The following is a 13679-nucleotide window of genomic DNA, read 5'->3' on the forward strand; positions in this document are numbered from 1 at the left end:
TATATATATATGACATTGGTATATCCTAAAAACTCAATATATTCCACAGATGACTTTGGCAAAGATTTTTGTTTTTGTGAAAATAAATGTAAGAAACAAAGTTAGGTGGGGAAGGGCAAAAGGATAAAAGGCAAATGGATGTAACAAGTTTGCAGCAAACCTTAGGTTGAACCAACAAAAAAAACTACTCAGTCTCTGACATTGAGGGATTGAAGCATCCCCAGTCTCATCACCTCGTGACCTCCCAGTGCTCTCTCCATCTCTCACCCCGACGCTTTGTTTTGGCATGGTGTTAACAGATAGCTGATAAGTCGGCAGTTTAATCTCCTCTACCTGGTTGATATCGCAGAAGCACGGCAGCGTGTTCAAAATAGAAGAAAAGACTGGAGAGATGCAGCAGATAACAGTTCTCAAAACATGTCTTTATCACCAGGCCAATCAAATAAGCTGTTTTCTCTGTGTTCCAGCCATCGACCTGCTGTACGGGGGAATCTACTGCTTCATGTGCCAAGACTACATATATGACAAAGACATGGAACAGATTGCCAAAGAAGAACAGAGAAAAGCCTGGAAAATACAAGGTGTGAGAACGACCGACCCACAAGGTTGTGTTCTGACTAGTGTTCACTTCGCCATCTAATTTGGATTAAGTCGAAGTCTAAAGCTGGGGCTTTGGACTATTGAATTTTTTTTTTCTCATTTTATTCCCTTTTCCCTTTTAACTGCATGTTTCAATCAATTAATTTAGGCATCTCTGCATCCATAAATATTCAGATTGTGGACATTTTCCGTGAACATTGTTTTGCCAGGGTCACCATCCTGATCCCTGCAGTATTTTCTTCAGGTATAGGGGAGAAATTCTCAACGTGGGAGCCCACCAAGAAAGAGCTGGAGCTGCTTCGCCACAACCCCAAAAGAAGGAGAATCACCTCCAACTGTACCATTGGTGAGTGTCTGTGTCTTTCCAGCTGTCTTCTTCTCATCTCTTCAGATACTCAACTGCTGCTAGTTCAGCTTTAGATTGCCAGTTGTCAGTTCACAGGCCAGTGTCGAGGAGAGGGTAGGAAGCAGACGAGAGGTCAGGAAGTAACAATCAAACCATCCAGCGACCGAAAAGGCAATTTCCAGATTCAACCGTATCATTTGACAGCATCAGTCAGGACGCTTGAATTGTGAAGAGCTCTGCCTTCCCTCTCAGCCTGCATACAAAGAAGTGTATCCTCTAACAAGGAGAGCAGAGTTCAACTTTTATTGTGTGCACAAAACACCAATTTAAATATATTAGATAGATAGATGTAGTCTATTGATCCCAGGCTGGGAAATTTCATTTTATCTTTTGAATTCTTTTGACGTTTTAATATTGAAGTCTGGGCTCTGAAGTCATTGATTACCATTAATCCAATCAAATTTGTTTTAATCCCATTAGATTTTGCCTAATCTTGAATGTCAATTAAAGCCAAATGAATCACACGTCTTTATTGTGTTCTAAATGCACCTCCAAAAGGTTATTTTAACGCTTGAAGTCTGGATTTCTGGACTTGGCCTCTTGTTAAGAAGTTGGCAAATATGTCCTCAAACATTTGATGTCTTTTATTCCTGGTGCTTTTTGAGTCAGTTTTAATTTTTTACCAAAAACCTCTTTATAGGAAAATAGACTACAAAGTCACTAGGATGATGGGCTGGTCTGATCTCTTGGCTTCAAAACAAACCAATCAGCTTTGTCTGTTTTTAAATATAAACAAATTAAAACAATGACTTGTGAGCAATTAAATCTAAAAATCAATTCCACTTATATTGAGGTTGCACACGACAAACGGGCAAACCTTGAGTTGTGACGTCGACTACATTATCAATCGGAGCCTGAGCGTCTTCGTCTCTGTTCTCTGTTGCTGTTGTTTGTGATCTCCTCTGTTTTGTTTGTTTTGTTTGTTTTATTCTCATGACATCACCTAATGTCTTTAGTAAAAAGACCAACAGCCAGCACCCATGAGCGGGGGGCAGCACTTCTTTGTAGCTATGTCGCTCCTGATATTAAATATAAATATTTAGCTAAAGGTCTTTGCTGACAGTAGCTTCAATGCAGGTAATTTTTTAGGTACACCTACACAATAAAATGCTATTTACAGCGGCAGCTTGTTCGACTTTTGTATTATTGTTGTGGAAAATGTTGTGATTTATGTTCACGCTGCTCCAAGGTGATAGATGAGCTGCTGTTAATGAGAGGTTTTATCTTCTGTGTCCAGAGAGGAAAAAAGCAGCAGGACATGTTTGTAGCAAAAATAAAAATGAAAGATTGTGTGGGAGGGAGGAGACCTGACATATGTTTAACACCTCGCAGCCTCCTGCAGAGGTCCACAGAAGGAACATTAACTGTCTAATGTGGAGGGGAATTACAGGTGTGACTGCTGAGATGCCTCCTTGTTTCCTTCTCTTCCTCTCTTTTCACCTAGATTCATCTGGCTTTTCTCTCCTCTCAAGTGTGGTTCTAATCTCACAGAAGTGTCCCAGCATTCAGTTCACTGATGCCTCAGGGACAGAGTGATATCAATGTGTGTGTATGTATGTGTGTGTGCTTTATATCATTGACAGCACTGCAGCTGTGTTGCTCCACTGCAGCAGCCAAGAAAAAAATGATCCGGCTGTTTTCAGCTCAGTCTCTTCTTTTTTCCCTTCCCCTTTTATCCTTTGTTGTTACTTCTCTCTGTGTCTTAGATGCAGATCTTGCTATTAAAGGGTAAACTAAATTTTTAAAAAGAATATTGGGCTTTAAAAGCAACAATAATTTTTCTTTATCCTTGTCGTGACTCTCAGGTTTGAGAGGTTTGATAAACTTGGGCAACACGTGCTTCATGAACTGCATCGTCCAGGCGCTGACACACACTCCACTGCTGCGGGACTTCTTCCTGTCTGACCGGCACAAATGTGAGATGCAGAGCAACTCGTGTTTGGTGTGTGAGATGTCTCAGCTCTTTCAAGAGGTACCTGTCCTTCAATGTAATAATATGAGGTCAATGATGGAGAGGGCGGGACACCTCACAATCACCACAAACACATATTTTATGCTGCAGTTCTACTCAGGCCACCGCTCGCCTCACATCCCCTTCCGTCTCCTCCACCTGGTGTGGACTCACGCCCGTCACCTGGCTGGTTACGAGCAGCAAGATGCCCACGAGTTCCTCATTGCGGCGCTGGACGTCCTGCACAGACACTGCAAAGGTCAAAAACACATTTGTGCAGAGACTCAGACTAGTGAACGGTGCAATAAGTTAAAGTCCAGGACACAGAAGTCTGTCTTAATGAGACATGGTGATAAAAGCACGAAAGAACAGGAAATGCCAGGGGAAAAATGCGTGGGAGAGGAAGAACAAAGAGGGGACACTGAGGGGAGACAGATTTTTACCCAGTGTGTTTTTCTGTGTGTACAGATGATAACGGGAAGAAAGCCAACAATCCCAACCACTGTAACTGCATCATCGACCAAATCTTCACAGGTGGCCTGCAGTCTGACGTCACCTGTCAAGTCTGCCAGTGAGTGTCTTCTCTCACACACACACACACACACACGTACAGTGATTGTGTGTTACAGTATTCCAGCAGTTGATCTCTGGCTGTGACGTGCCCTCGTCTGTTTCCCGTCATTCACACAATGCACCATTAACCACCAACACACACAGACACTCAACAGTGATCTGCCTCACTGCAGCAACAGGGGGAAAAAAAACTAATCGAGCGCTGTACAAAAGTTTGTCTCTACCACCATCTGGTGGCCAGTGAAAATAATGCAGGAAGTTATATGCGGTGAGGAATCTGCATCTATTTATACTCGGTGTTCTGATTATTCCTGAAGCAGAAATAAACACCTTTTAACCTGTCAGGATCATGAACTGCTAACACCGTATAACGATGTAGTGAAAGTGGCGTCATGTCTCTCCATTACAGGCTTCAGTAACAGTAAGATGATTATTACTAAACACCGTATAACGATGTAGTGAAAGTGTACATGTAGTGAAAAGTAGTGAAACTCATTTCTGTGCTCAAAAGAGGATTTGTCTTCACAGCTCTGCTCACCTAAGGCTACAGTTTACATTTTAAACTTTAAATTTTAATTATTTGAAACAGTTAGAAAATTATGTTTTCAATTAATCAACAAAAGAAGTGGTCAAAGCATCTAGATCAGGGCTGCCCATTCACTAGATCACAAATGGAGTGCTGGTAGATACTAAGCAGTTAAAGTAAAAATGGAAAAATAAATATAATTCTGTAGTGTGTGTAGTAGTGATGAAATACAATAATGTAAGAATATAATCATATTGGGAAAATGTTGATGATATTTCATTAATATTACCTGACAATAATGTAACTATTTTGTTCCCTTTCATTGTGTCCTCAGTGAACTGTCAGTTCTTCATACAGAACATGAGAGTTATCCATGATGATTCCAGCCGTCATGTGTTGTTTCTGTGATAAGGCCTGTGATTATGTCTTATTCTCTGTAGCCTGAAACACATGATAAGCAGAACAAATCTCAGCAGTCCACATTTTCTCCTGTGTCATTTGCTGCCAGTGTTCAATGTGTAGCTCTGAATATTGTCCAACTGTAATCTCTACTGAAAACAAAAACAATGGCACAAGCATGGCTGCCAACAGTGAATAAACCCCTGAGCCAGGTGCTGCAGTGAAGCCAGAATGATTTCAGTCTGTTTGTTGGTGACAACAAAGCTGCTGCTTCAACACACACTGCTGTTGAAACAGCAAGCTCATGGTCCGTTTGATCCTGTCTTTGTAGTGGCGTTTCAACAACCATAGACCCGTTCTGGGATATCAGCCTGGACCTGCCTGGTTCCTCCACACCTTTCTGGCCTCTCAGTCCTGGAGGAGACGGATCAGCACTGAACGGAGAGAGTCACGCCACTGGAGCCACAACACTCACAGACTGCCTGCGCAGGTATCAGAGGAACAGACCTTCGTGTAGTCAGTTTTAGCTCTTAGCATGGAGCAGACTTACTAAGACTTCAACGGTATATATATATATATATATATACATATATATATGAAACCCTTCTGCATAGCATAATTATTAAAACCCTATCCAATAGGTCATATCAGTTTGTAAAAAACAGTATCAGAACAGTCTTATTCAAAAAGGAAATAATGGTTTCTTGAAGCCTGTTATAATATAAACTGTGGGTTTGTCCCGACTCTGATTCTCACATTTATATCTAATATTTCAGAAGTTTTTCTTTGATTCGCCCCAAGTCCCTTGTTAGAGACAAACTCTGAAACCTCAGAGCAGTGAGCGTCACTTGTATAGCTATAGTTCCCTGAAGATAATTCCTCCTCAATTCACTGAAGCAGACAGACCGGTTGGCTGCAGTAGCAGTAGTAGCAGCATCAATTTAACTTAATACCCCCCCCCCCACACACACACACACACACTCTAAATCTCCTCTCCAGGTTCACCAGACCAGAACATCTCGGCAGCAGTGCTAAGATCAAGTGCAGCGGCTGCCACAGTTACCAGGAGTCCACCAAGCAGCTGACCATGAAGAAGCTGCCCATCGTGGCCTGCTTTCACCTCAAGGTGAGTGTGTGTGACACCAGGGGTGTGTATCCACTTGTTAGCCCCTCTACTCCTGAACATCTTCGTTCATCTGTGTGTGTCTTCTCAGAGATTTGAACATTCGGCCAAACTACGGCGAAAGATCACAACTTACGTCTCCTTCCCCTTGGAACTGGACATGACTCCCTTCATGGCCTCCAGGTGAGGGATATTGCAGGAAAAAACAAGATAAGGGAGTTAGCTGGCATATGATGCTTATCCTGGCTGAATTTATTGCAGGACAAAGCTATTATTTTATTTATCCTCACTTTGCATTGATGGCCTTTAAACAGAAAGTATATTTGATATTTGCAATGTTTCCCATACACTGACCTTTTTCCCTGCTGTGTTTGTGTTGTTGCTGTGACTCAGTAAAGAGAGCAGGATGAACGGACAGTACCAGCAGACTGTGGACCCCTTCAACAACGACAACAAGTAAGAAAAACAACCAATCAAATGTGTCAGTTTCTGAGTTCACATGGGCATCAGAACATCCTCATCGACTGTGTGTCATCAAATGATCTCTCAAAAGTGCTTCAAATATCATTTGTTGGTCTAAAGAACTGTGAAATGACTAAAAAGAAATAGTGTAAAAGTTATTTAGGTATTGTAATATTACAACATCTTTCAAATGTCAGCCCCTCTCTGTGCCTGTTTGCATCAGGTACAGTCTTTTTGCTGTAGTGAACCACCAGGGGACACTGGAGAGCGGCCACTACACCACCTTCATCAGGCAGCACAAGGACCAGTGGTTCAAATGTGACGACGCCATCATCACCAAGGCCAGCATCAAGGATGTGCTGGACAGTGAAGGGTGATTATCAATAACAATAACAATGACAGCAAAGATATAAGGCACCTGTATTCATTATATTATAGTCAGTGTGCATCTGAACCAAAACTTGGTGGTTGGAAAAGTAAAGCCTTTAAATCAACAGGAGGTTAGCAAAAAAGATAATCTCACTATGACAATAGAAGCAATTGTTAGGGTTTTTTAAGAATTCATTGCCTTATACAGGTGATTACTAAAATGTGGGCCGCGGCCCTAATGAGAGCCCAGACGCTGCCCTGGTTGGACCAATAAAACATTGAGGTCAACTCATATTTTTAATTTTTGTGTCCTGTTCGTCTGGATAATATAGTAAATAAACAGCATCTCTCTTCTTCTGTGTCACTAATCAGCCAATCAAATCTTTGTAATTTAGCATGAAGACTTGACTGTCAATGAGGGACATATATTATAAAAGTTTATAATAACCGGTTGTCTGTGGTTGACTCTGTGGTACTTTTTAATTTTCTCAGGTACCTCTTGTTTTACCACAAACAATTCCTGGAGTACGAGTAGCCTCCTCCAACCCCGCAGTACAGCCCACTGACAGAGGAGACGACACCAGGAGGAAGGAGTTGCATGGAAACAGGTGACACGTTGTTTGATCAAAGATACAAGTGACACAAACCAACACAAGCCTACCTGAACCAGTCACACTCGCGAGGTTCGCTATGTCACAGAACCACCTTTTACCACAAACTATGAACAAGGTCTGAGTCGAGTTGGACGCCAAACTGTTTCTGAATCGTGCAAAAAAGAAAAAAAAAAAAACGCAAGAAACCCCGGAAGCGACATTTCTCGGGCGCTAAAAGAACAATGTGTTCTTGCACAAAAGCGTTTGCGCAAAAAGTTTGTGAAAAAAGAAACCTGCAGTAGAAGAAGAGAGTTGATCCAGGGCAGGTTTTCATGATCACAGATGCTGTTCGTCACCAGTGTCCTGCTTCACGCTCACACAGCTGCATATTTTCAGACCTACAGGTGCTAAGAACCAGAGCCTGAGAGCTCACCACAAAAGTAAGTTTTCATTTTCTCGTCCTTTTCTGCTCTTGTGCACTCCTTTAAATGACCAAAAAGTCCAGAAATTTGATGTGAAATTTTGTGTTGTGTCACACACAAAAAAAAAAACAGTGAATGAATGGTGTGATGAGTATCGTAAAGATGGACCATTTACAGATGTTAATGTGATTTCGTTGTTGTCAGACACCTGTAGGTAACCTGTAGTCTTCACTGAGGATCTGTTTCCATTAGGTAGCGTGTCAAAGGGATGACGGATATATTTTTATACTTCTTTATATTTCTTTATCCTCCCTCGTCAGTGTGGTTGTGTGAGGCACTGACACATTCAAAGTGAAAACTCCTCTGTCTCAGGCCACACAGTCATTCTCAATGGAAATATGGCAGCCAGTGTGGGGCACAATTAATTTAACAAATAATTTAACAATATGTCAACAACACGTCTCAATGCCTTTTTTTTTTTTTTAAATTAATTCTGAATGCTACCTGCTCACTGCCCACACAGAAGTCCATACAGTAAACAGTAATTTATAATATTTCACCCAGTCAAATCAAAACAGTTTTTTGTGTTTCCGTACCTCATACAACCACAAATAAAATAATTAATTAATTAAAAAATAAAAATTAATGTATTAAATACTACATTAAGTTTTTGATTATTATTCTCGAGCGCAAAAAAAAGCGATGGTAATATTCACAGAACTGCTGCCTGTTTTAATTTGATGGAGGATAATCTTTTTTTCAACATGTTACAGATTCATAATCTTCACCTCATCACCATGCTGTTTCAGTTAGAAAAAAAAGAAAAGATGAAGAAGATGTTAAAAGTGAAAAGACAGAAAGTGGATTGTTGCAGTGTTCACAGTTTGGCTGCATGTCTCTCTCTCTCTTTCTCTCTCCCTCTCTCCCACTCACTCTTTCTCTCTGTGTTTGTATGTATATGTGTGAATGTGTGTGTGCACGTGTACGTGCCCCTAAAGGGGAGGAAAAACACCTCAGTGTATGTGTGTTTGTACAAACTGTTATAATGTATGTGGAGAAGAGTAAAAAAAAAAAAACAAAAAAAACAACAACAACACAGTGTGTACGTGTGTGTATAAGTTGTATGCACGTGTGTTGCGCGTGCGTATGTAAGCGTTCCGTTTGTGTACTGAATCAGTACAGCATGCCGTCAGAGCTGGGTATTACAGTTTGATAGGATTTTTATTTCCACTTGATGATCATGTATGTAAAAGTATATAAATATATATATATATATGTACAGTTTGTATGTAAGAGGGGAAAAAAGTTGGTGAAACCCTAAAGTTGAACTTTTTGTGCTTCTACGTTACTTGATCCAGCCACAAGGGGGCAGTAATCGTAAAGGACGTAATTTCTGACACAATCGACTAAAAGTGCTGCATTTAAAAAAAGAGAACTGGACACAGTGATGGAAAGACATACTTAAATAAAGAAACTTCTATATCTGTAAAGGTTTCTGTTGTTTTATTTCAAAGGTTTGTGAACCACACCATCGTGGGTGTGATAGGGGTACACACTAGATAGGTGCTATAAAATTGTAATAAAAAAGATACGTCTCTAAAATGGTACCTCAGACATTTCTAAAAGTTAGCAAAAAGTATAACAAATTAGCTACTATCAATAAAGGTTTTCCAGGAACTGACAAACGGTAAATAAATGGATTAAAATAGTAACCAGTTTGATCAATGTGGTTGTGCCCCGGTGTTACAATGACAATAAAGACTATTACTATAAGACTATTCTATTGTTCTAAAGAAAGGGTTAAAGAAACAAAAGCTTGAGCTATGTCTGGGCTAACAGCTAGCCCAGACATAGCTTTACATTTGTGAGAGTAAAAAGTAAGTCCCAGTGAGTGGGATCTTTGAAGGCTTTTGAATTCCAATACATTTTTGTGTGTATATTTTGTAATATTTGAATGAATATGTATAAACTAATCATTGGTCCGAATGGTAGCCAAGATAATTTAGCTTAGGAGTCGCCGAAAGTTGGCTACAAAAACAAAAGCAAAGACAAAGATGTTAGCTAGAAATATATAAAAAGTGAAATTAGCTAAACATTAGCCATAAGTTATCCAAAGCTAGATGAAGGTGCAAATGAAAAACTTTTGTAGGCCACGTTTGTAGCAGCAAAGCTATTGACTGTGTTTGAAGTTATTCTGATAACTACAGTGGTCCGCAGTAACGAAGAGCCTGTCTGAACAAAGCCTTTTTTATGCTTTCCATTCTTTGTGAAAGACACTGATGTTTTTAAGAGAACAAATAGAGTTCATCTCGGTTCCATCTCCTCCTCCCAGGTCTTGGTTTTCAGAGGTGTGAAGGCTTTCATTTCTCCACAGAGGCTTGTTCTTCTCGTACAGAGATGATTGAGTTCTCGGTGGTCTGTCGTGGCCTTGACCTAGTGCTTTCAGGTCAGGGAAGCAGTGGACACACACACATGTCTCTGTGGGGCTGGATTCACTCAGTGGCTCACTGTCGGCATAAAGGTCTGACGCTGCAGCAGTATCTGCTGTCAGAGAGGGCGGGGAGCACTGTTAGCAAATTCAAGTGGAAAAGCTCTTTTTTTTAAATGTCTTATGATTAAGCAGAAGTAAAAGACAGAGTCAGACAAAATAGATTTTAAAAAAAGCCAGAAGTTAACCTAAAAAATAGGAAGTTCAAATTAAATAGAGACAGATTTTGACGGTACAAAAGCAGGAATACCTTTAAATCAGCCCAAACAGTGGAAGAAAAAGTGAAGCCTCAATTAAGAAAAAAAAAGACAGTTTTACCTCTAGATGTTTGGATCGCTTTACCGGGTGACCTTCCGACCTCTTCACCGTGTTGTTTGTGACGCCTGTGGTTCTGTTTCACCGTCTTTACTGCTAGATGTGAAGCCTTGGTTCTGTATCTTCTCAGGATAACAGTCAGGGCTATTGACAGGCTGGAGAAGAGGAGCAGCAGACTCAGAGCCAGCAGAGAGTAGAGCAGGAGAGTGGGGCTTTCAGCCAGCACAGGTGTGGAGAGGTCTGAGGAGGTGGGCAGGTGTGAGGTCACTCTAAGTGGTTTTGAGGTCAGAAGAGGTGATGTGGCTGGACCTGGAGCTGGAGATAGGAAGAAAACAGATTTAGTTTCCCCTGGGTAAAACAGAGCGGCCTTAGAGTTGGACTTTCTTGTGTAGTAGTATTCATGTTCATGTGTAGTGTTACAGGCTGTACTCACTGACACAGTGGTCGGAACATTGTGCAGGGTGTCTGCCACAAACCTCAGCACATTTCACGCACTTCTTCAACAGACCATCGTAGTAGTGACCGGGTCGCTGACGGCACTGAGCCGACTCTGAACACAGAGGGGGAGAGAGGGAGGGGGGAGAGAGAGAGGGAGGGGGGAGAGAGGGAGTATCTGTAAGTCACTTTTGATAAAAGAGTCTATGTAATGCTTACATGTAAATGTATTTCAGCCTCAGATTCAAACAGACTCTGTGATTGAACCCTGGTGTCAGTGAACTCACCACAGAAACTGCTGCATTTGTTGACCACAGGTTTTTGCTGACAAATCAGGTTACAGTGGGCACACTTTCTGAGCAGTGAGTCTTTGAACTGACCCTCAGGACATCGGCCACCCATCACATCTGATAACCCTCACGCTGCACACACACACACACACACACACATGGATTAAATGTGGTAGAAACAGCAGTGGTGTGTGATGTATTTACACCAGTTGTACATATTCTACAAAGACATGACCAACATTTAGACCGGCTGACTGCTATGGTTTTCTAATATTAAAAGATGTGTCTGCCACTTTTGTCAACTTTTTCTTAGCCCTATTTCTCAAGTAGCCCTTTCCTATAAGCCGACCTCTAACCTCTTCCTCGGATACCTTTTAGCTTTTCATCATTTTCTCCCCTACTTGCAGTTGTGTTCAGCTACATTTTGCTAATTGCTGCCAGATTTTGTAATCTGTAACCCTACATCACTTTAAATTGTTTATCATGTTCAACTCTTTTGTAGTAAATGACAGCTTTATGTGAAAAAGACAAAGAAGAGAAGAAATCATCACAGCTGAAGATCAGAGCTTAGGAAAGTGTCAGCTCAGAGAGGACACGTGTGTCGTTGGCCTGCCTCAGAGAGCAGCCCAGGGTTCGTCCGTGCAGAACTATTTCACGTCCGTTCAAAAATCATGTCTCTGGTCTCAGAGACTTCCGTCCTCGCTCCAGTGACCACTGAGTCAGTGGAGTGTGACTGACACACACGCATCGGAACCCGCTCCACCCTTTAGTTCACACACACACACACACACAGTTTTTGTCACACTCAGTTAAACAGAATTCTGTGTCTTAATCTGTCAGATCAACTGAGGTCATTGGCTTATTATTACCAAGCATGACACATGTTAGGACCAACAGTTCTTCTCCTTATTAGTCAATAATATCACACAGTCTCACGTAGGCACAGCTCAAAACCAACTCCTTCTCATTACTTTACATTTATTTGGTTTTCTCTCTATAAAAAAAATATATTTTTAAGTCATTTCCTTACAACACGTTATTTAGAATGTGCATAAAAATATAAATCTGCCACCAAATACGTCTCAGGTCAGTTTAAAGTATTTCATTAGCCAAAAAAAAGCTTAATTCATCCATTTCCGTGCCAAATTTCACTCATCTCCCGACACATTGTTTTAACTATTTGTATAGTTAAAACTTAGTTATTTCCTGCCCAACGTTTCTTTACATTTGACTGGTAGTTTGTAATTCATTACTTTAATAGATAATCTCCAGCATCACATCCTTCACTCTGGCTGTTCCTGCCTTGGTCAGATAAACAGTGATAAAATGCAGCGTCAGCTTTGCTGATGTTGATTATTGCTGATTATTAAAAATAGTTTAAAATATATATATATATTAGTTTCTGATGTGGTCACTCACCTTCTCTGTTGGTGAGGAAATCCATCTTTTAACGCTTAGACTGAGACATGACTGTATTTTACTTTCACACAGGAGCTTATATGGCTGAAGGCCTAGGACTTCCCCTTTAGGTTGAAGGAGGAAGACCCCAAACTCACACCGCCCACCGTGACTAAAAAGATCTGATTTTTATCTTTTGGATATCATTTAATTCCTGAACGTTTTGTGTAACATACATGTTCCTCAGGTAAAAGTTTGATATTTTCATCTTCATCTTCTCTATTTTCATCTATTCATCTTTTGCCTGTTTTTCTATATACTGTATATAGAAACCACCTCTTGTCGCCACAGTTCATGGTGATTGTACAGAACATTTCTGTAGGTTAAGTCTTCATATCTTTTTCTGTCTGACTGTAAATATTGAGGCCCAAAAATGTGTTCGTCTTCCACACTCTGGCCTAGAAAAGCAACTTTTTAGGTCAAAACAAATCATCCAAAGTCGTTTGATGTGATCATACATCATCATGTGGACAGACTGGAAATAGAAAAAAATCCAAAATAAAATTTACCTTAAATGTCAAGTAAAAGGTTACTGTGAACAGAAAACTTCACGTTTACTTTGTTCGTTCGAAACGCAGACATAAGTTGAAGATGTAAAATCTGTACTACTTTAATACTGACATGGTTAAAGAAGGTTCTTTAACCATGTCAGTATTAAAACAGAATCTTTTCCTGGGGATAACATTTATTTCAGTACAGCTAAATGTATTATGTACTGCATGATACTAACTAGTCATTTAAATGGTGTTTTCCCAAAAGTGGATTGATCAGAAGCTTCTTACTGTTTTTGTTTTTAAAAAGTACAGTAGTAAAAGTAGTTTATTTAAGCAGTTGTTATTAAAGACCCACCATAACCAGTAACCACAAAACAATAGTTTTACTCTGACATAAAGGACGGTTTTATAAATCCTGGGTTAACGTCTGACCCTGTAAAACTTTTGAATTGAAATGATTAAACCTCCACGAACACAGAATGTTTGTGATATCCATGAATAATAAAGTGGAGGTTCAAAAATGAATAATTTGCCAGAAAACTTTAGATTTTAAAATGTATTTGAGAAGAGCTCACAAAAAAACCTAAAGTTAAACCATCAGAGCCAACTTTATACTCACTGAAACAAACCTGCTAAAATAGTGAACTCTTCACCAACTGGTCACCAAGTTTAGCTCAGAAATATAACATTGACTTGTTTTTTAATTTAAGATGCATTGATCCAAGCTATTAAATACATAGACATGAATAGTTTAACTATGTTTCCATAATAATGA

The 13679-nt window shown here is 40.2% G+C and overlaps 2 protein-coding genes across 3 annotated transcripts in view; one reads left to right on the top strand and one right to left on the bottom strand.

Moving 5' to 3' along the window:
• Positions 1 to 8509, top strand: part of usp22 (ubiquitin specific peptidase 22) — a 17756-nt gene extending 9247 nt beyond the window's left edge. Inside the window, exons 3-13 of the mRNA XM_008314698.2 lie at positions 468 to 581; positions 845 to 946; positions 2812 to 2978; positions 3069 to 3216; positions 3426 to 3528; positions 4787 to 4945; positions 5455 to 5581; positions 5670 to 5761; positions 5972 to 6034; positions 6264 to 6413; positions 6902 to 8509. Coding sequence (XP_008312920.1) covers positions 503 to 581; positions 845 to 946; positions 2812 to 2978; positions 3069 to 3216; positions 3426 to 3528; positions 4787 to 4945; positions 5455 to 5581; positions 5670 to 5761; positions 5972 to 6034; positions 6264 to 6413; positions 6902 to 6944 — 1233 coding nt within the window. The 5' untranslated portion in view covers positions 468 to 502 and the 3' untranslated portion in view covers positions 6945 to 8509. The remainder of the gene's footprint in view (positions 1 to 467; positions 582 to 844; positions 947 to 2811; positions 2979 to 3068; positions 3217 to 3425; positions 3529 to 4786; positions 4946 to 5454; positions 5582 to 5669; positions 5762 to 5971; positions 6035 to 6263; positions 6414 to 6901) is intronic.
• Positions 8510 to 8910: 401 nt separating this feature from the next.
• tnfrsf13b (TNF receptor superfamily member 13B) lies at positions 8911 to 12466 on the bottom strand. 2 transcript variants are annotated; one of them, XM_025058035.1, is made up of 5 exons: positions 12372 to 12466; positions 10950 to 11084; positions 10661 to 10777; positions 10231 to 10542; positions 8911 to 9965 (listed from the first exon to the last, which is right to left on the bottom strand). In XM_025058035.1, the coding sequence occupies exons 2-5, from the start codon at positions 11062 to 11064 to the stop codon at positions 9673 to 9675; spliced, it is 837 nt and encodes a 278-aa protein (XP_024913803.1). In that variant the 5' UTR covers positions 11065 to 11084; positions 12372 to 12466; the 3' UTR covers positions 8911 to 9672. The 2 variants fall into 2 exon arrangements, with proteins under 2 accessions (XP_024913803.1, XP_016889496.1); XM_017034007.2 differs by having other exon boundaries at positions 8911 to 9968.
• Between the last annotated feature and the right edge of the window lie 1213 nt (positions 12467 to 13679).

The sequence above is a fragment of the Cynoglossus semilaevis genome, chromosome 8, assembly GCF_000523025.1.
Source record: "Cynoglossus semilaevis isolate Cse_v1.0 chromosome 8, Cse_v1.0, whole genome shotgun sequence".
Lineage (NCBI taxonomy): Eukaryota > Metazoa > Chordata > Actinopteri > Pleuronectiformes > Cynoglossidae > Cynoglossus > Cynoglossus semilaevis.

What these genes read in the sequence shown, in the direction of transcription:
- tnfrsf13b (XM_017034007.2), bottom strand. Translation starts at nt 11,064, where the DNA reads ATGGGTGGCCGATGTCCTGAGGGTCAGTTCAAAGACTCACTGCTCAGA. An exon ending in CAAATGCAGCAGTTTCTGTG is followed by an intron (nt 10,778 to 10,949) that starts GTGAGTTCACTG and finishes CTCTGTGTTCAG; the next exon opens with AGTCGGCTCAGTGCCGTCAG. An exon ending in AGCGATCCAAACATCTAGAG is followed by an intron (nt 9,969 to 10,230) that starts GTAAAACTGTCT and finishes CCTCTCTGACAG; the next exon opens with CAGATACTGCTGCAGCGTCA.